At 47.4% G+C, this 21,624-nt stretch overlaps 1 protein-coding gene across 1 annotated transcript in view; it reads right to left on the bottom strand.

The window, feature by feature from the left end:
* Positions 1 to 17,261: 17,261 nt before the first annotated feature.
* Positions 17,262 to 21,624, bottom strand: part of LOC139228002 (uncharacterized) — a 31,488-nt gene continuing 27,125 nt past the window's right edge. Inside the window, exons 3-6 of the mRNA XM_070859153.1 lie at positions 21,135 to 21,215; positions 19,612 to 19,746; positions 18,977 to 19,456; positions 17,262 to 17,494 (exon numbers count right to left, since the gene is read on the bottom strand). Coding sequence (XP_070715254.1) covers positions 17,262 to 17,494; positions 18,977 to 19,456; positions 19,612 to 19,746; positions 21,135 to 21,201 — 915 coding nt within the window. The 5' untranslated portion in view covers positions 21,202 to 21,215. The remainder of the gene's footprint in view (positions 17,495 to 18,976; positions 19,457 to 19,611; positions 19,747 to 21,134; positions 21,216 to 21,624) is intronic.

The raw sequence follows: 21,624 nt of genomic DNA, 5'->3' as shown, positions 1-21,624 counted from the left end.
GTATGTCCTGGATCCACAAACCGTCAGGAGATGAGCCCTGCGTTTGTCGGACAAATCCTGACCCAGCCATTCCTTAGTGATGAAACTTTGCTGTAGTCTCTCAATAAAATCGTCCCAATCATCACCAACACAGTACCTCTCGTCTCTGCAGCTAGTGGCCATGCTCGCGTGGTTTAAATCTCAGTTTCTCATCGCCAATGATATGTCCTTACTATACAGTATAAATGCACACGAGGCCCATACTTAAGAGAAGGTCACTCTGTGACCAGTAACCTTTATTAGCCAGCACTGAAGTGATGAAGGTGGGTGGAGCTTCCCCTTTTATACCTGAAAGTCCAGGTTTGAAGTGTCTCCCACAAGTTCACCACCTAGTGGTCAATGTTCTCTCAGTGTACAACTTGGGTCAGTTTATACATGGGTTACAATGACAGTTAAATACATGACAGCTGTACAGACAGTTTAACTCATGTTTCGTAGCAGTTCCTCTCACTTTATTTTTAACCATCTAGTTACACTCCTGTTGTTTAACTCTATGTACTCACTGGCCATTTATGTCCTCCCTTAGTTTAGTCCGTCCGATGCTGTCTTTTCCTGTTCATTTATATTTAGGCTTGTGTCATTTCTTGTTGTAATGTATTTGCTTCATGGGTTCTTTGCTTAAGAATTCATAGCAACACATTGCTATTCAGAACGTATTAGCATCAGCAGCATAAGCGGTCCCTCGAACATAGAAAATAGGTGCAGGAGTAGGCTATTCGGCCCTTCGAGCCTGCACCACCATTTAATAAGGTCATGGCTGATCATTCACCTCAGTACCCCTTTCCTGCTTTCTCTCCATACCCCTTGATCCCTTTAGCCGTAAGGCCATATCTAATTCTCTCTAGAATATATCTAACGAACTGGCCTCAACAACTTTCTGCGGTAGAAAATTCCACAGGTTAACAACTCTCTGAGTGAAGAAGTTTCTTCTCATCTCGGTCCTAAATGGCTTACCCTTATCCTGAGACTGTGACCCCTGTTTCTGGACTTCCCCAGTATAGGGAACATTCTTCCTGCCTCTACCCTGTCCAATCACATCAGAATTTTATATGTTTCTATGAGATCTCCTCTCATTCTTCTAAACTCCAGTGAATACAGGCCCAGTCGATCCAGTCGCTCCTCATATGTCAGTCCTGCCATCCCGGGAATCAGTCTTGTGAACATTCGCTGTACTCCCTCAATAGCAAGAAGTCCTTCCTCAGATTAGGAGACCAAAACCGAACACAATATTCCAGATGAAGCCTCAACTGCAGTATGACCTCCCTGCTCCTCTATTCAAATCCCCTAGCTATGAAGGCCAACATGCCATTTGCCTTCTTCACCACCTGCTGTACCTGCATGCCAACTTTCAATGAATGATGTACCAGGACACACAAGTCTCGTTGCACCTCCCCTTTTCCGAATCTGTTGCCATTCAGATAATATTCTGCCTTCGTGTTTTTGCCCTCAAAGTGGATAACCTCACATTTATCCACATTATACTGCATCTGCCATGCATTTGCCCACTCACCTAACCTGTCCAAGTCACCCTGCAGCCTCTTAGCATCCTCCTCACAGCTCACACCGCCACCCAGCTTAGTGTCATCTGCAAACTTGGAGATATTACACTCAATTCCTTCATCCAAATCATTAATGTATATTGTAAATAGCTGGGGTCCCAGCACTGAACCCTGCGGCACCCCACTAGTCACTGCCTGCCATTCTGAAAAGGACCCTTTTATCCCGACTCTCTGCTTCCTGTCTGCCAACCAGTTCTCTATCCATGTCAATACATTACCCCCAATACCGTGCGCTTTAATTTTGCACACCAATCTCCAGTATGGGACCTTGTCAAAAGCCTTTTGAAAGTCCAAATACACCACATCCACTGGTTCTCCCTTGTCCATTCTACTAGTTACATCCTCAAAAAATTCTCGAAGATTTGTCAAGCATGATTTCCCTTTCATAAATCCATGCTGACTTGGACCAATCCTGTCACTGCTTTCCAAATGTGCTGCTATTTCATCTTTAATAATTGATTCCAACATTTTCCCCACTACCGATGTCAGGCTAACCGGTCTATAATTACCCGCTTTCTCTCTCCTTTTTTAAAATGTGGTGTTACATTAGCTACCCTCCAATCCATAGGAACTGATCCAGAGTCGATAGACTGTTGGAAAATGATCACCAATGCATCTACTGTTTCTAGGGCCACTTCCTTAGGTACTCTGGGATGCAGACTATAAGGCGCTGGGGATTTATCAGCCTTCAACCCCATCAGTTTCCCTTACACAATTTCCTGACTAATAAGGATATCCTTCAGTTCCTTTCTCGCTAGACCCTCAGTCCCCTAGTATTTCCGGAAGGTTATTTGTGTTTTCCTTCGTGAAGACAGAACCAAACTATTTGTTCAATTGGTCTGCCATCTCTTTGTTCAGGATCATGGGTCTGAAGCACATCCAGAAATCGAGGAGCAGCCCCCTTCAAATAATGGAAGAGAGACTGCAACCTCATTCATTGAACACGGTGGAACACGTACTCTTCCAGACTGCAGAAAATGCAGGCTCCCTGGGAATCCATGAATCGACTTAAAAACTTACTGCACGGAAGTGCACCCTCCAGCCAAGACCCCAATAAATAAAGGGAGGACTCCCACATAGAGAGCACTCCATTGGGGACCCCCGCCTCCTCTGGATGGTAAGATGGTGTGCCAGACGAGGTTGGCAAAATGGAGGGTGTGCAAGTGCAGCCTGTAGAGGAATCCCTTCCGTGCAGAACTGAAAGGCATGGTGGGGATTTCCCAGAGGCGGTTCAAGTTGTGAGGCGCCAGCTCCCGAGGGAGGTTTCGGGCATGGCACCAATGAGGAATTCTGTCCGGTCGGGGGTCAGTTCGGATGGGATCGCCCCACGTGCTTGAGCCTCCTCGACATACCGAGTGGAATCAGGGCCCAGTGCCATTTTTAACGACTTGATTGCATTGGCCACGAGTTGGATGTTGGCCCAGGATAGGTGCCGTGCCAGCTCTTCTGGCACCATCCAACCCGCTCAACAGCTCTACAAACCTGTGAGCATACTTGTAGATTCCTCCCCCACTGTCTACTAGTCTGATAGGGTAGATGTTTCCACTTGCAGGGAAGACCAGAACTAGGTCCATAAATATAAGATAGTCACAAATAAATCCAATACTGACTTCAGGAGAAACTTATTTAACCAGAGTGTGGTTAGAATGTGGAACTCGCTACCACAAGGAGTAGTTGAGGCGACTAGCACAGATGCATTTAAGGGGAAGTTAGATAAACAGCCGTAGACAACATGGACCATTTTCCATACCTTAGGAGCCTACTATCAAGCAAGGGCAGACATCGACGATGAGGTCCAACGCAGCCTCCAGTGTGCCAGCACAGCCTTCGGTCGCCTGAGGAAGAGAGTGTTTGAAGTCCAGAACTTCAAATCTGGCACCAAGCTAATGGTCTGCAGGGCTGTAGTGATACCCACCCTCCTGTATAGCTCAGAGAAGTAGACACCTCTAAACGCTGGAGAAATACCACCAGTGCTGCCTCCGCAAAATCCTACAAATCCATTGGGAGGATAGATGCATCAACGTCAGTGTTCTGGCTCAGGCCAACATCCCCAGCATCGAAGCACTGAGCACACTTGACCAGCTCCATTGGGCGGGCCACACTGTCCACATGCCCGACACAAGACTCCCAAAGCAAATGCTCTACTTGGAACTCCTACACGGCAAGCAAGTCCCAGGTGGGCAGAGCAAACATTTCAAGGACACCCTCAAAGCCTCCTTGATAAAGTGCAACATCCCCACTGGCACCTGGGAATCCCTGGCCAAAGACCGCCCTAAGTGGAGGAAGAGCATCCGGGAAGGCGCTGAGCACCTCGAGTCTCGTCACCGAGAGCATGCAGAAACCAAACGCAGACAGGAGCGTGCGGCAAACCAGACTCCCCACCCACCCTTTCCTTCAATAACTGTCTGTCCCACCTGTGACAGAGACTGTAATTCCCGTATTGGACTGTTCAGTCACCTAAGAACTCACTTTTGGAGTGGAAGCAAGTCTTCCTCAATTTCGAGATACTGCCTATGATGATGAGATAAACACATGAAGGAGAAAGGAATAGGAGGATATGTTGATGGGGTTAGATGAAGAAGGATGGAAGGAGGCTCGTGTGGAGCATAAACATCGGCATGGACCTGTTGGGCTGAATGGCCTGTTCTGTGTTATAAATATGATGTAATGCTAAGAAGTTGTGGTGTCTCTGCACCTTGCTACTGAATCACATGAGGCATGTACTGCAGACATGATCACTGCGTAACCTTTCTTTATTCCCAGGACCAAGAAATGATGACCCTGCGTGAGACCTCCCTTTAAATACCTGAGTGCTCAGGTGAGGAGTGTCTCCCACAAGTTCACCCCATGTGTTCATGGTGTGCATTTCCAGGACATATATACAGTGTACAGTGTACAGTGTGGTTGCATGGCAGTGCCGAGTGGATGATTCAAATCGGCCTCCTCCTGAGGTCCCCACGATCACAGAAGCCAATCTTCAGCCAATTCGATTCACTCCTCGTGATATCAAGAAATGGCTGAGTGCACTGGATACAGCAAAGGCTTTGGATCCCGACAACATCCCGGCTGTCGTGCTGAATACTTGTGCTCCAGAACTAGCCATGATTAATGATTTCGATGAGGGGATTAAATATAGTATCTCCAAATTTGCGGATGACACTAAGTTGGGTGGCAGTATGAGCTGCGAGGAGGATGCTATGAGGCTGCAGAGTGACTTGGATAGGTTAGGTGAGTGGGCAAATGCATGGCAGATGAAGTGTAATGTGGATAAATGTGAGGTTATCCACTTTGGTGGTAAAAACAGAGAGACAGACTATTATCTGAATGGTGACAGATTAGGAAAAGGGGAGGTGCAACGAGACCTGGGTGTCATGGTACATCAGTCATTGAAGGTTGGCATGCAGGTACAGCAGGTGGTTAAGAAAGCAAATGGCATGTTGGCCTTCATAGCGAGGGGATTTGAGTACAGGGGCAGGGAGGTGTTACTACAGTTGTACAGGGCCTTGGTGAGGCCACACCTGGAGTATTGTGTACAGTTTTGGTCTCCTAACTTGAGGAAGGACATTCTTGCTATTGAGGGAGTGCAGCGACGGTTCACCAGACTGATTTGCGGGATGGCGGGACTGACCTATCAAGAAAGACTGGATCAACTGGGCTTGTATTCACTGGAATTCAGAAGAATGAGAGGGGATCTCATAGAAACGTTTAAAATTCTGACGGATTTAGACAGGTTAGATGCACTGGCTTTGTGGTGCACTGGTCTGGCATCCAGGGTGATGCACATCACTACTTTGGTGCCTTTGAAAGTCCCGACACCGGGTTGAAACAGTGCCCCGAATTTCTGTAGGACCTGTGAGCATGAGCTTCGCTCCACAGATGAAATGGCGTGCACATCCCCCCATTTCCAGTTCATCTTGGCTAGCCAGCTCCTCCCCAAAAGTGCGGGGCCGTTTCCTGGGACAATCCAGAGTGGCAGCCGGTGCTCTGATCCATTATGTGTTACTACCAGGTTTGCACTGCCTAGCACTGGGATGATCTCTTTGGTGTACGTCCGCAGCTGCGTGTCAATGCGTTCCAGTTTTGGCCTGCTAGCTCTGTGTGGCCATAGTCTCTCAAATTGTTGGCCGCTCATAAGGGACTGGTTGGCTCCTGTGTCCAGCTCCATGCGCACCGGGATGCCATTTAATAAAACTTTCATCATCATGGGTGGCGTTCTGGTAGATGAGCTGTGGATGTCAGCCACATGAATCCGCTGAACTTCAGCATCCATGGCTTTGCCCCAAGCATCATTCTGCATTGCAGACCCCTCGTCTGGTTCCTCTGTCTCGTAGATTAGCCTCGCTACAGCCTTTCTGCACATTCTGGCCAAGTGTCCACTGATGTTGCAATTCCTACAGATAAATTGCTGGAACCTGCAGCTTTTCACAGTATGTCTACGCCCACACCTCCAGCATGAGCTGAGGTGGTTGTTAACAAAAGGACTGTTACCAGGCATTTCTCTCTGATTGTTCCTTTGGTTATTTCTGAGCACTCTGATGGTGGGTGTCAATGGTCCCATCATGGGACGCATTGTTCCTCGAGATGGCGTGAATTGCCGATCCCCTTTCTATTGTCCCTGTTGCGGGCCCACCCTAGAGTCTGTTGCTGCCTGGCTGGTTTCAAAATGCCCTTGTCTGCCTGCGGGGTCTTGAGCCGCGTTCACAATGTTAACTCCCTGGTCCATCGCCACATTGGAACCAGAGCTGTGCGTGTAAATTAGCTTGGTCTCCTCTTCCCCTGCCATGAAGGTCTGAGCTATCAACGCCGCCCTTTCTAAAGTCAAGTCCTTGGTCTCTATGAGCTTCCTGAAAATCTCGGCATGACTAATGCCCTCAATGAAGAAATCCCTTAACATCTCCACGCTGCAGGCGTCTGTGAACTTACAGAGACTGGCCAAGCACCGCAGGTCCGCAACGAAGTCCGAGATGTTTTGTCCCTCCCGACGCCGGTGTGTATAGAGCTGGTGTCGGGCCATGTGTACGCTACTCGCCGGTTTGAGATGCTCACTGATCAGCTGGCTGAGCTCTTCGAAGAACTTGTCCGCCGGCTTCTTGGGTGCGAACAGGTCTTTCATCAGCGCATATGTCTTTAGTCCGCAGCTGGTCAGTAGATGCGCCCTCCGCTTGTCAGCCACTGCCGCTCCCAGTCAGTCCTTCATGACGAAACTCTGCTGGAGTCTCTCAACGAAGTCGTCCCAGTCCTCACCCACACAGTAATGTTCCTCTGTGCTACCGGTGGCCATCCTCGTGGTTCGGTGATTCCCGTTTATCGTTGCCAAATGTGGTGTCCCTGCATCTTGCTACTGAATCACACGAGGCATGTACTGCAGACATGGTCACTGCATGACCTTTCTTTATTCCCAGGACCAAGAAGTGATGACCCTGCGTGGGACCTCCCTTTAAATACCTGAGTACCTAGGTGAGGAGTGCCTCTCACAAGTTCACCCCCTGTGGTCAAGGTGTGCATTTCCAGGACAAATATACAGTGTACAGTGTGGTTGCATGAAGGTTACAGTTACATGAAGGTTACAGTTACATGAAGGTTGCATATATGACAGAAGTGTAGTCACTGTTGTAATGTAGGAAACATCTCCAAAAAAAAGTTTAGTCAAAAAACTATTTTTGAAAGGCAGATCTTTTAAATTAGAACAGTGTGATGTGTACAAAATGTGTTGTATATATGCAGGGGACCTAGACCTGAAGTGCCAATTAGCTTTCTCTCTTATGATTTTCCTTTGAAATTTTAACCTGAGCAGCTGGATGTGAATAATGGAGAGAAACACAAAGAGATACAGATAATAGAATGGAGATGGCATTATTTAATGCACCACACTTATGCCAGCCAGATTTTTTGTTCATGTGCATTATATAGCTTTTAATCTAATTGTGCTTTAGCATAGATTGTGCATACTAATTTACTTCAGTGTTTTAACAGGCTCCATAAGTATTTGAAACCAGGATCTCTGGTGCTGAAATTTCCTTTTGGAAACAGCCTGTTTTTTGGGTGGTTTTAATGTACTGAAATTAGTAAAATCCAGCCTTGTGGCTCATCACCTTAATCTTGCCCAAGAAATGGTCAGTAAAATTTTCCTCTCCAAAAGCCATTCTTCAGTACACACCAGCTAGAGTCCCTAGAAGGGTCGTGGTGTGCTGCGCTCTGCACAACCTTACGCACTGACACAAAGCAGTTCAGCAAACAAACAACCACCCCCTGCACACACGTCCCTGTCAATTCATTATCAACCACATTAAAAGGCGGCTTGCCACCCAACAACCAAGAATAGGCAAGATGAGAGTGATGCAAACTAATAACATTTATGTGATTCTACTAAAGAACAGAAACTTTACAACTTAATATTTTCTTATACACCTACAACTACAAAGCTTTACTCTTCCTTTTCCTACTGCTCCTAGGTGGTGCGACTCCTGTGGCTTCAGCAGAGGTAGAGGCAGCCTGCTCAGATCCCTGCTCTGACTGTGGATATGCTCTTGGCTGACGACCTCTGGGATTTGGAATCTGTGAGGGCACTGCCAAAGACTGCTCCACCTGCACCTGTGCAGGTGCAGACTTGCCCGTTGGAACTCGAGGCAGCATGTCAGGTACAGGGTACAGACTGAGGGCGGGGGGAGGGGGGGCAATGGGTGAGAGGTGGAAAGACATGGAGTGATGTCCATGTCCTCTTTTGTCATCATCCCTTTCATGCACCAGCCATACTTCCCTGCTACCACTCTGCTGGAGAGCACTTTGGTGCAGATCAGTGCAGCACTGTAAGGCAAATGCTAAGGTGCTGTTATCCTATTTGAGGCAGCAGACATGTTGACATCCAGAGTATGCACGGCTGTAGTCATGCATTCATTTGATAACCGCGTTTGATGTTGCATGGAGTTGACTACTCCATCCATGCAAGAAGATGTCATCGCAATGCCCTGCGACATCATCCCACTCATGCTTGAGGTGGATTCCTCCATTCTCTCTCATGGTCAGTGTGCTTGGAAGGCCTGTCAGTACATCGCACATTCTCTGCTGCTCCATTCTCATTTTCATTAATGGCTCCCGTGGGGGGTAAAGCATCTGTGTTCAACTGAACAGAGCTTGGAGAGGGATGTTCCCTCTGGCACAGACTGTCCACTTCTGTCCCTGTCAGCACCTTCTGCTCGACCTCACTTGTGATGTGTGAGTCACCAGCTGTCTAATTGGACCCACTGAACAACAACTTGTATTTATGCAGTGCCTTTAAAATAGTAAAACGTCCCAAGGTGCTTCACAGGAGTGTTATAAGACAAAACAAATACATTTGACACCGAGCCACATAAGAACAAATTACGGCAGACTTGGTCAAAGAGGTAGGTTTTAAGGAGCATCTTAAAGGATAGAGGTAGAGAGGCAGAGAGGTTTAGGGAGAGAGTTCCAGAGCTTGGGGCCTAGGCAGCTGAAGGCACGGCCACCAGTGGTTGAGCAGTTATAATCAGGGATGCTCAAGAGGGCAGAATTTGAGGAGCGAAGACATTTCGGGGGGGTTGTGAGGCTAAAGGAGATTACAGAGATAGAGAGGCATGAGGCTATGAAGGGATTTGTAAACAAGGATGAGAATTTTGAAATTGAGGTGTTACTTAACTGGGAACCAATGTAGGTCAGCGAGCACAGGGCTGATGAGCGGGACTTGGATTGAGTTAGGACACGGGCTGCCGAGTTTTGGATGACTCTCCCGTCCTGTGACAGTTGGAACTGGTGCTCTCCACTCTCCCATCCTGCGACAGTTGGAACTGGTGCTCTCCACTCTCTGTCCTGTGACAGTTTGAACTGGTGCTCTCCACTCTCCCGTCCTGTGACAGTTGGAACTGATGCTCTCCACTCTCTGTCCTGTGACAGTTAGAACTGGTGCTCTCCGCTCTCTCTTCTGTGACAGTTTGAACTGGTGCTCTCCACTCTCTCGTCCCATGACAGTTGGAACTGGTCCTCTCCACTCTCCCGTCCTGCGACAGTTGGAACTGATGCTCTCCACTCTTTCTCCTGCGACAGTTGGAACTGGTGCTCTCCACTCTCCCCTCTCCCATCCTGTGACAGTTTGAACTGGTGCTCTCCACTCTCCCGTCCTGTGACTGTTGGAACTGGTGCTCTCCACTCTCCCGTTGGTGTAGGAGGGAGGGCTTTAGTTTCCTGAACAATTGGGACCGCTTCTGGGGTAGGTGGGACCTGTACAAGTCGGACAGGTTACACCTCAACAGAGACGGGACCAATGTTCTCGCAGGTGGTTTTGATAGTACGGTTGGGAGGGCTTTAAACTAGCTTGGCAGGGAGATGGGAACCCAGGAGAGGGCTCTGAGCTAGTTACGGTGGGTGAAAGCTCAGATGACAGAACCCCAAGAAAGAATGCAAAAGGCAGGAGGCAACAGAGCAGAGTAGCACTGGGGAAAATGTAAACCACAAGGTGATAGGAAGGGACAATATGTATGAATATAAAGGGGCTGTAGGAGGGGTCAAAACTAAAAATCATGGTTTAAAAACTAGTATTAAAACACTTACCTAAACGCACACAGCATTCGAAACAAAATAAATGAGTTGACGGCACAAATCATTACAAATGGGTATGATTTGGTGGCCATTACTGAAACGTGGTTGCAGGGTGGCCAAGACTGGGAATTAAACATACAGGGGTATCTGACAATTCGGAAAGATATACAAGAGGGGAAGGGAGGTGGGGTAGCTCTGATAATGAAGGATGATATCAGGGCAGTTGTGAGAGACGATATTGGCTCTAATGAACAAAATGTTGAATCATTGTGGGTGGAGATTAGAGATAGTAAGGGGAAAAAGTCACTGGTGGGCGTAGTTTATAGGCCCCCAAATAATAACTTCACGGTGGGGCGGGCAATAATCAAGGGAATAATGGAGGCATGTGAAAAAGGAACGGCAGTAATCATGGGGGATTTTAACCTACATATCGATTGGTCAAATCAAATCGCACGGGGTAGCCTTGAGGAGGAATTCATAGAATGCATACGGGATTGTTTCTTAGAACAGTATGTTACAGAACCTACAAGGGAGCAAGCTATCTTAGATCTGGTCCTGTGTAATGAGATAGGAATAATAAACGATCTCCTAGTAAAAGATCCTCTCGGAAAGAGTGATCACAGTATGGTTAAATTTGTAATACAGATTGAGGGTGAGGAAGTAGTGTCTCAAACGAGCATACTATGCTTAAACAAAGGGGACTACAGTGGGATGAGGGCAGAATTGGCTAAAGTAGACTGGGAACATAGACTAAACGGTGGTACAATTGAGGAACAGCGGAGGACTTTTAAGGAGCTCTTTCATAGTGCTCAACAAAAATATATTCCAGTGAAAAAGGGCGGTAAGAGAAGGGATAATCAGCCGTGGATAACCAAGGAAATAAAGGAGTGTATCAAATTAAAAACCGATGCGTATAAGGTGGCCAAGGTTAGTGAGAAACTAGAAGATTGGGAAAATTTTAAACAACAGCAAAGAATGACTAAGAAAACAATAAAGAAAGGAAAGATAGATTACGAAAGTAAACTTGCGCAAAACATAAAAACAGATAGGAAAAGCTTTTACCGATATATAAAACGGAAAAGTGTGACTAAAATAAATGTTGGTCTCTTAGAAGATGAGAAGGGGGATTTAATAATGGGAAATATGGAAATGGCTGAGACCTTAAACAATTATTTTGCTTCGGTCTTCACAGTGGAAGACACAAAAACCATGCCAAAAATTGCTGGTCACGGGAATGTGGGAAGGGAGGACCTTGAGACAATCACTATCACTAGGGGGGTAGTGCTGGACAGGCTAATGGGACTCAAGGTAGACAAGTCCTCTGATCCTGATGAAATGCATCCCAGGGTATTAAAAGAGGTGGCGGAAGTTATAGCAGATGCATTCGTTGTAATCTACCAAAATTCTCTGAACTCTGGGGAGGTACCATCGGATTGGAAAGCAGCTAATGTAACACCTCTGTTTAAAAAAGGGGGCAGACAAAAGGAGGTAACTATAGGCCGGTTAGTTTAACATCTGTAGTGGGGAAAATGCTTGAAGCTATCATTAAGGAAGAAATAGCAGGACATCTCGATAGGAATAGTGCAATCAAGCAGACGCAACATGGATTCATGAAGGGGAAATCACGTGTAACTAATTTACTGGAATTCTTTGAGGATATAATGAGCATGGTGGATAGAGGTGTACCGATGGATGTGGTGTATTTAGATTTCCAAAAGGCATTCGATAAGGTGCCACACAAAAGGTTACTGCAGAAGATAAAGGTACGCGGAGTCAGAGGAAATGTATTAGCATGGATCGAGAATTGGCTGGCTAACAGAAAGCAGAGAGTCGGGATAAATGGGTCCTCTTCGGGTTGGAAATCGGTGGTTAGTGGTGTGCCACAGGGATCGGTGCTGGGACCACAACTGTTTACAATATACATAGATGACCTGGAAGAGGGGACAGAGTGTAGTGTAACAAAATTTGCAGATGACACAAAGATTAGTGGGAAAGCGGGTTGTGTCGAGGACACAGAGAGGCTGCAAAGAGATTTAGATAGGTTAAGCGAATGTGCTAAGGCTTGGCAGATGGAATACAATGTCGGAAAATGTGAGTTCATCCACCTTGGAAAATAAAACAGTAAAAAGGGAATATTATTTGAATGGGGAGAAATTACAACATGCTGCAGTGCAGAGGGACCTGGGGGTCCTTGTGCATGAAACTCTTTTTGGAGTTTATCTGCAAAAACAAAAGACATTAAACCGTGCCACCCTACCTGGGTGACACACCAGACATTTACAAGGCCCTTTTTTTTCCTTTTTTTTTTGGTTTTTTTTTGGGCACTAAAATCACAATTTTTCCCCAGAGCCCCCTATAAAAGGGAAGGGGGACACTAAAAGCACCGGCAATTAAAACAAATTAACTTTAAAACGTAAAATCAAATTAAAATTTGGTTGCCGGGCGTGATGATGCACTCCAGTCCCTCCGGTGCCCACCTCTTGCGGAAGGCCGCGAGCGTACCGGTGGACACCACGTGCTCCATCTCCAAGGACACCCTGGACCGGATGTAAGAGCGGAAGAGAGGCAGGCAGTCAGGTTGAACGACCCCCTCGACCGCCCGCTGCCTGGACCGGCTGATGGCACCCTTGGCCGTGCCCAGGAGCAGTCCTACGAGGAGGCCTTCGGACCTACTCGCTCCCCTCCGCACAGGGTGCCCAAAGATCAGGAGAGTGGGACTGAAGTGCAGCCAGAATTTCAGGAGCAGCCCCTTCAAATAATGGAACAGGGGCTGCAACCTCGTGCACTCAATAAAAACATGGAACACGGACTCCTCCATGAATCCCCAAAAGTTTGTTTGCAGGTGCAGCAGGTAATCAGGAAGGCGAATGGAATGTTCACCTTCATTGCGAGAGGGATGGAGTACAAAAGCAGGGAGGTCCTGCCACAACTGTACAGGGTATTGGTGAGTTCGCACCTGGAGTACTGCGTGCAGTTTTGGTCACCTTACTTAAGGAAGGATATACTAGCTTTGGAGGGGGTACAGAGATGATTCATTAGGCTGATTCCGGAGATGAGGGGGTTACCTTATGATGATAGATTGAGTAGACTGGGTCTTTACTCGTTGGGAGTTCAAAAGGATGAGGGGTGATCTTATAGAAACATTTAAAATAATGAAAGGGATAGACAAGATAGAGGCAGAGAGGTTGTTTCCACTGGTCGGGGAGACTAGAACTAGGGGGCACAGCCTCAAAATACGGAGCAGCCAATTTAAAACTGAGTTGAGAAGGAATTTCTTCTCCCAGAGGGTTGTGAATCTGTGGAATTCTCTGCCCAAGGAAGCAGTTGAGGCTAGCTCATTGAATGTATTCAAATCAGATAGATAGATTTTTAACCAATAAGGGAATTAAAGGTTATGGGGAGCGGGCGGCTAAGTGGAGCTGAGTCCACGGCCAGATCAGCCATGATCTTGTTGAATGGCGGAGCAGGCTCGAGGGGCTAGATGGCCTACTCCTGTTCCTAATTCTTATGTTCTTATTAATGTTGGGGAAGTCCAGAACCAGGGGTAACAGTCTAAGGATAAGGGGTAAGCCATTTAGGACCGAGATGAGAAACTTCTTCACCCAAAGAGTGGTGAACTTGTGGAATTCTCTACCACAGAAAGTTGTTGAGGCCAATTCACTAAATATATTCAAAAAGGAGTTAGATGTAGTCCTTACTACTAGGGGGATCAAGGGGTATGGCGAGAAAGCAGGAACGGGGTACTGAAGTTGCATGTTCAGCCATGAACTCATTGAATGGCGGTGCAGGTTCGAAGGGCCGACTGGTCTACTCCTGCACCTATTTTCTATGTTTCTATGACCTCAAGTTTACGTGGCGTAGCAATCTGTGGAGGTTGCACTGGCTGCTTCATAATGCTTGTACCACCCTCTTATGAGGCTCCAGCCTCCAGTAGTCATCCCTTTGAGCTTTTACAAGTGTGTTTGATGTGAGAGGGGTCAGTGGCTGTTTGCAGAGTGGAGTCTGTGGTCACTTTATTGATCTTTCTGTTTGTGAACAGTGAGTGCTGATGACATCAGAGATATTTGCTTCAAATAGTTATGAAGACTGACAGTAATGACTAATTTGGATGGTAGTGTCATTGCTTAAGCAAAGTTATATTAAAGGCTACATAACACCTTTGTTACATGAACCTGGCCAGCATAAGTGCAGTGCATTAAATAATGCCATCTCTGTTGTCTTCGGCATGTTCGCCATTTGCACATGCACACAAATAAGCATTCAGTACATACAAAACACACACGTACATGCATAACACACATTCACAAACTTTCAAGTACTCTAGCCTCCTACAAGTTCAGAGTGACACAGTACATGCAACTACACCAGGGTCTTATTTACTCAATGATTATCAGAATTGGATAAAAGCCCAATCCTACAGGGACACATTGATCAAGCGTCTCCCTTATAGGGTGCGCACCACTGCTAATTATTTTTTTAATTCATTCACTGAATGTGGGCGTCGCTGCTAAGGCCAGCATTTATTGACCATACCTAATTGCCCTTGAGAAGATGGTGGTAAGCTGCCCTCTTGAACCACTGCAGTCCGTGTGGTGAAAGTACTCCCACTGTGTTGTTAGGCAGGGAGCTACAGGAATTTGACACAGCAACGATGAAGAAATGGCGATATATTTCCAAGTCAGGATGGTGTGTGACTTGGAGGGGAACTTGCAGGTGATGGTGTTCCCATGCGCCTGCTATCCATATCCTTCTATGTGGTAGATTTGGGAGGTGCTGTTGAAGAATCCTTGGTGAGTTGCTGCAGTACATCTTGTAGATGGTACACACTGCAGATATGGTGTGCTGGTGGTGGAGGGAGTGAATGTTTGAGGTGGTAGATGGAGTGCCAATCAAGCGGGCTTCTTTGTCCTGGATGGTGTCGAGCTTCTTGAGTGTTGTTGGAGCTGCACTCATCCAGGCAAGTGGAGAGTATTCCCTCACACTCCTGACTTGTGCCTTGTAGATGGTGAAAAAGCTTTGGAGAGGAGGCGAGATACTCACCGCAGAATACCAAGCCTCTGACCTGCTCTTTTAGCCACAGTATTAATATGGCTGGTCCAGTTAAGTTTCTGGTCAATGGTGATCCCCAGGATGTTGATCGTGGGGGATTCGATGATGGTAATGCCATTGAATGTCAAGGTGAGGTGGTTAGACTCTCGATTTTTGGAGATGATCATTGCCTGGCACTTGTGTGGCACAAATGTTACTTGCCACTTATCAGCACAGGCCTAAATGCGGTCTAGGTCTCGCTGCATGCGGGCATGGACTGCTTCATTATCTGAGGAGTTGCGAATGCAATCATCAGCGAAAATCCCCACTTCTGACCTTATGATGGAGGGAAGGTCATTGATGAAGCAGCTGAACATGGTTGGGCGAAGGACACTGCCCTGAGGAATTCCTGTAACGATGTCCTGGGGCTGAGATGATTAGCCTTCAACAACCACAACAATCTTCCTATGTGCTAGGTATGACTCCACTGAGTGGAGAGTTTTCCCCCCGATTCCCATTGACTTCAATTTTACTAGGGCTCCTTGATGCCACACTCAGTGAAATGCTGCCTGGATGTCAAGGGCAGTCACTCTCACTTCACCTCTGGCGTTCAGCTCTTTTGAACCAAGGCTGGAATGAGGTCTGGAGCATAGTAGTCCTGGCGGAACTCAAACTGAGCATCGGTGAGCAGGTTATTGGTGAGTAAGTGCCGCTTGATAGTACTGTCGACGACACCTTCCATCACTTTGCTGATGGTTGAGAGTAGACTGATAGGGCAGCAATTGGCCGGATTGGATTTGTCCTGCTTTTTTGTGGACAGGACATACCTGGGCAGTTTTCCACTTTGTCGGCTAGTTAGGAAAGTGTTGGTCTGTCCAAACTGATTTTTAATAAAATATTAACGAAAACTAACTTAAATTTCTATGGAAAGATTGGGAAAAACTCCTGAGTTTTAAAGCAAATCAGGAGGCTCAATATCAATTGACTATCAGTTGCTTTGAACTAGTGGAGGAGCTGAACTAACACCGTTAGGAAGCTTGAAAACCTGTTTCAACATGTGTCATGGCATGCATTGTATTCTGAGGCTTTGAGCCAGTATAATATTGGTGCTAGAAGATCCTGTGTTCAAATCCCAGGGGTGCCTATTGGTTGTAGCATTTTTGTAGAGTGACTGGTGCTCCTGAAATAGTTTCACCCCAGAGAATCATTTCTGGCACGATAGGAAGAAGAGCAGGGGAATGTCATTCCACTATTCATCCCTTAACCAAAACCAAATAACCCATTTTATTTGTGGGACCTTACTCTATATAAATGAGCTGCCATATTTACCTAAAAATAACAATGAATGCCAATCAAAACAATGCACTGACTGTGAAGGACTTTGGGATAGTCTAAGGGCTGGATTTTAGGCTTTTCCGTTTTCGGGGCGGGAAAGTTATCAACCAGGAATAGTTTGCGCTTTGGTAAGGAAGTTTTGGCATCTGGGCCCTGCGTCAGGGGGCGCAGCGCTAAGAGAGGTGTTGTTCACTTTTTCTGGCGCAATGATGGGAAACACGCGAACTAAAATACCGGTCCATGTGCGCTTCGAGAGAGGCCTGTGGAAGGCGGGGGGGGGGGAGGAGGGTGTGAAGAGAAAAAATCTTTAAAAAACCACAAAAATATCTCCAAAACATTGCCCACGCCACCATAACAAAATTTAAGAGAATACTCGCACTTAACTTTGGAGTATTTTACCTTCCTCTGCGTCGCTGTCTATGCTGGACCGCACTGATTTCCCAGGTGGTCATTGCGGGCGCACTTCTAGACCGACGGATTGGGCAAATGTCCAAACTATTGCCGGTGTCGCAACCAGAGGCGTCGCACACCCGGCGGTGCTGCTCGGCGCCACTGCAAAACTGGACCGGAGGACCACGATGGGGCACAGGAGACCTGAATGCCGCCCTTCACGCCGCTCCGGGGCGAAATTCTGAGTGCAAAGGACCATAAAATCCAGCCCTAAGAGTATGAAAGACATTGCATAATTGCAAGTTCTTTCTTTCTCTGCAACTGGAATTGAGAATGTGTGTCAATATTGATTTCTGAGTGCTATGTATGGATATCTTTCACTCTGGCGCTGCGCTGAAGATCTGTGATATTGATTTTGTTTGTTTCTCTGTCGTTGAAACACCAGATGGAACTTTTAACTACAACAAGGGCGTAAAACAGGTGACAGCAGATTGGTCGCTCATTATACACCTCCTCACGATTTTTCTTTCCATTGATTGAAATCGGACAGGATGTGTAACAGGAAGCTGATCCTCTACTGTCCATTTCACATCCTGCCGAAGTTGGGAGTTGCACCCAATAGGTCTATGTAGCATGTCTGTGTCAGGCAGTTGACTTTTGTAAATGTTATGGGGATTTGTCTGTTGAGTAATTTTTTAACTTTTATCTTAGTTTCTCTGTATCTTAGTTTTTGGTTCCTGTAATATATCATATGCCTGTGCTTGTGAAGATGTAGGGGTCGAAATTCAGTTGGTACCGCCAGCTGATACCACCTGAGTGAGGTGGCAACAGGGCGTAAACGGCATGGCGGCTGCGTTAGGCGAGGGTGCCGCCTGATGGGAAATTCAGTTGTCCTTTTTCAAGGGCATAAAGATTTGCCGCCTCGCCGACTACCGCCATGGAAATCCTGATGTCAGTACATGCGCAACATCTCCTTGGCGCCGGTCTCGCCAAATTCACTTTTGCCACCTCACTTCCCAGCTGGCGGGGAACACGCCACAAAAAGTTGGCGTTTACAAGTCAAAGTAAAGATTCTGGGGCGGTATTTAAAGGAAGTTGCAGCTGGGCCACTGCGGTCAGTGCTGCGTTCTCTCCTCGTAGTGTTGGCATGCTGCGACTACAGAGACAGCTTCAGGCCAATGTGGGTCCACGCCAGAGGAGAGGCCCCAGACTTCGGGGCAGGAGGCCATACAGATGCACATTACTCTTACCTTGATATGTCGGAGGAGCAGTGCTTAAGAAGGTTGTGGTTCCGCATGGAGCTCTGCCACCTCCTGCAGACAGACCTTGCAGCTGACATCAGCACCAGGACCTCGCTGTCGGTGGCAGTGAAAGTGACAGTTGCCCTGTCTATGCTACCGGCTCCTTCCACTCTCCTGTAGGCAATATATATAACATCTTGCAGTTTGCAGTACATTGCTGCATTCGCCAGTTGACCGACGCTCTCTACAGCCGACGCATGGACTACATAAAGGTCAGCATGTCCAGGCAGAGCCAGGATGAGCACTCCCGTGGCTTTGCCAGGATAGTGGGCTTCCCCATGGTTCAGGGGACCAATGATTGTTTGAATGTGGCATTGTGGGCTTCGCCGCACAAAGAAGAGGTGTTTCGAAATTGAAAGGGCGACCACTCCCTCAACATTCAGCTGGTCTGCAAACACATGCAGATGATCTTCGCTGTCAATGCACTCTATCCTGGTAGCTGCCATGATGCCTTCATTCTGCGGAAGAGCAGGACTACTCCCCCGGGGCAGAGCCTCAGCATCTGGAACAATCTGGGTGAGCACAGATTGCTGCCCTGCTTCGGCAACGTTAGGTCTCTGTTGCACTGATGGGGCCCCAAACACGATGGCAGCGGTCAGTGCTTGTGTGACATCAAGTTGGCTCTGTGTCAAGGCAGAATGTGTCTGCATCATACCATAGAGCTGATTGATGCCACCACACACTGATGACATGACAGTCAGCAGGCCTGGTGCTCAATGGCTACTGCCACGTCAGCCATAACCCACGCCACCATGTCTGGGACCCCATGGTCACTTGAAGCATCCAACATCCATTGGTATCTTCCAAGGATGGGCTCAATGGGCTGCTGAGAGGCTTGTGCAACAGTTGAGGTGAACTCCTTCATCCTCACAGCTAGTGTATAGATACTCTCGGGCACCCTTGACAATGCACCCAGCAGATCACTGTGCATCCGCAATGATTGTCTTGCGACATCCTCTAATTTGGGCTCATCATCAGAGTGCTGCTGAGCATCATTCAGGCACGCACTCACCCTCTGGGGAGCTGGCCCCCTGCTTTCCCTTCCCCCGTGATATTGCTGCAGGCAACTGGGTCCCGGAGCATCATCCACCTTCATCTCCCCGACCATGCCTTCCGCCATAAAGCTGCTGGCCGTGTTCTCTGAGGCTGCTGGATCCTCCATGATGTCCAGAGAGGTGTCCTCCGCCTCCTTATCCTCTCTACCCACCCGCAGTGAAAGGCTGCCATGCAGGCCACTGCCGTCTGAGTCATCATCTGAAAGCACAAAGTCAGAGAAGTGTGGTTACCTGCAGGGGAGGGGGCCAGGACTGGGAAAGGCATTCGGAAATGCCAGTCTCATGGAAAGTGGTGAAAGAGTATGGTGTCAGGGCTAAGTGGCCTGCTAGAGGTTGCAAAGGAACTCAACATACCGTCACTGTCCTGAGGGGGCTCGGCCTGACCTACCGTCACCGCACCCACTTGTGCGCCCGTCAGGGCTGATATGCGTTCCTCAACAGGAGTTAGGGGTTGCACCTCCGGTCTTGTCTCATCTGTGCGAGCTTGGCCTGCAAAATTAAAAAGTTCAGAGTTAGTGCCCTTTTATTCATCTGTCCGAAGTGCCTTATAGTTCACAACATGTTCGCGTATGAGACTCTGTAAAGAGCGATGTAACTTTCATTAGCTATGAGTATGTGGCAATGCTTGAATGAAGTGGGCAAGGACCTAACAGTTACTGTGAGGATAGTGTCTTCCAGACGCATATGAAGACTGAGGAGGTAACAAGATGAGGGGTGAATCTCCACAACGGAGTAGGAAGGTTCAAAGTGCATGCAGGCCTTTGGAGTGGGTGAGGCTGCAAATTCGAACCTTGCATCTGGCCTCATCCATGTAGAGCACACGGTCAGAAACATTCACATTGAGGAGAGACTGCACATTGAACTCAGAGCATGTCATGCTCACGTTAATGTTAAAGATACTCCCCCTCAGCAACCGAGTCATGTCGTTCCACTTCTTACGACATTGGGTCGCTGTCCTGGGCACAGTGTCACTCGCTGACACAATCTCAGTGACTTCCCACCAGAGTCTGCAAAATGTTTGGGGCTGTGGCCTCCTTCCAGCCTCCATTCTCAGTACAAGTAGTTCACAGCGCCTCTCCAGTGCATCAAGCAGTGCATCAAGCAGTGCATCGACGTGGAGTCGGAGAAGCGGTCAGTGCGCTGGTGAACTGCTGCTGTATCTGCCATCTTCACCCTGTGATCGAGTACGTGGGAAGCAAATATACGCACGAGGCAGTGCCACGCCCAATCAATGCCGCAATTGAATCCAGGTGGTGGCAGTATGTCTTTGGCGCAGTTACAAAAGATGATTGCCGCCCGATGTTGCCGTCTCACTTACCGTCTCCAGAGTAGAGTGCAGCGCTTGATTTAACACTGCAATCCCCTTTTCAGGCGGCAAAACTGAATTTCGCGGTTGCCTGCCGTTAAAATATCCATTCAGACGGTGACACCGCCTCAAAAACGTGCCTTCGAATTTCGACCCCATAGTCTTTCTCTGGAGGTCTGACGTATGTTCTACAGAAATGTATTGGGATATGTTGTTGGATGGGTACAACAATCTATTTGTTGATGAGCGAGAGGCCGAAATGGTTGAAAACTGAGGCAGGGAGATGGCCTAAATAACCAGTAAGTTTCTAAAATTATGACTGCGTTTGCATGGATCAGGGCGATGGGCAATGAAGGCTAAATGGCTGAAAATTGAGACTGAGATAGGAGCTGGAAGAAATGTGTGGGTGGCACTGTAGCAGGATATCAGGGAGTGGGGACTAAACTGAAAATTGAGGTAGGGAGCAAAGTAGCAAGAGGTTGAAAGGCGGCAAGAGGCAGAAATAAATATATAAATACACAAAATTAAAAGTATAGTAAAAGAATGAGATAGAATCTAAAGTAAAACTTACATGCAGATAAAGGAAACTTGAGTGGAAAAGAAAATGATGGGTGGACCTGAGGAAGTTGCAGTACCATCAGCAGTGGGAGGACTGAAAGGCAATGAAAAGTAAGTATAATGATAATCTTAACAGGCGTTATAGCATTACTCATTAAAATTAATGTAACTAGGCATTGCTTAGGGCTCAATTTTCCCCAATGCCATTTTTTGGCGTATTTCAAGAGTTCCGCCCATTTTTTGGGGCCCCTACTCCAAAAAAAATAACTTGAAAGTTTCCCCGTTCGAATTTTTTTAATTGGCGCCATGCAGCCTGTCCTTTAGCTTCGGGGGTGGAGCCTAATGTCTGTGCCAAAAAAAGGATGTTGCCCCTTCTGCGCATGCGCGAAAAAAACAAGAAGTTTTTTATGTGACTGCTATGGGCACGCATGCCCACTACACCTCCCGATCTGCATTTGGCCATTTTTAAAATGCAGTATGTGAGAACTGTGAGAGAACTTTAA

Source organism: Pristiophorus japonicus, chromosome 17 (genome assembly GCF_044704955.1).
Source record: "Pristiophorus japonicus isolate sPriJap1 chromosome 17, sPriJap1.hap1, whole genome shotgun sequence".
NCBI lineage: Eukaryota > Metazoa > Chordata > Chondrichthyes > Pristiophoridae > Pristiophorus > Pristiophorus japonicus.
The sequence above is the reverse complement of the archived record's forward strand: the minus strand, read 5'-3'. Positions and strand labels throughout refer to the sequence as shown.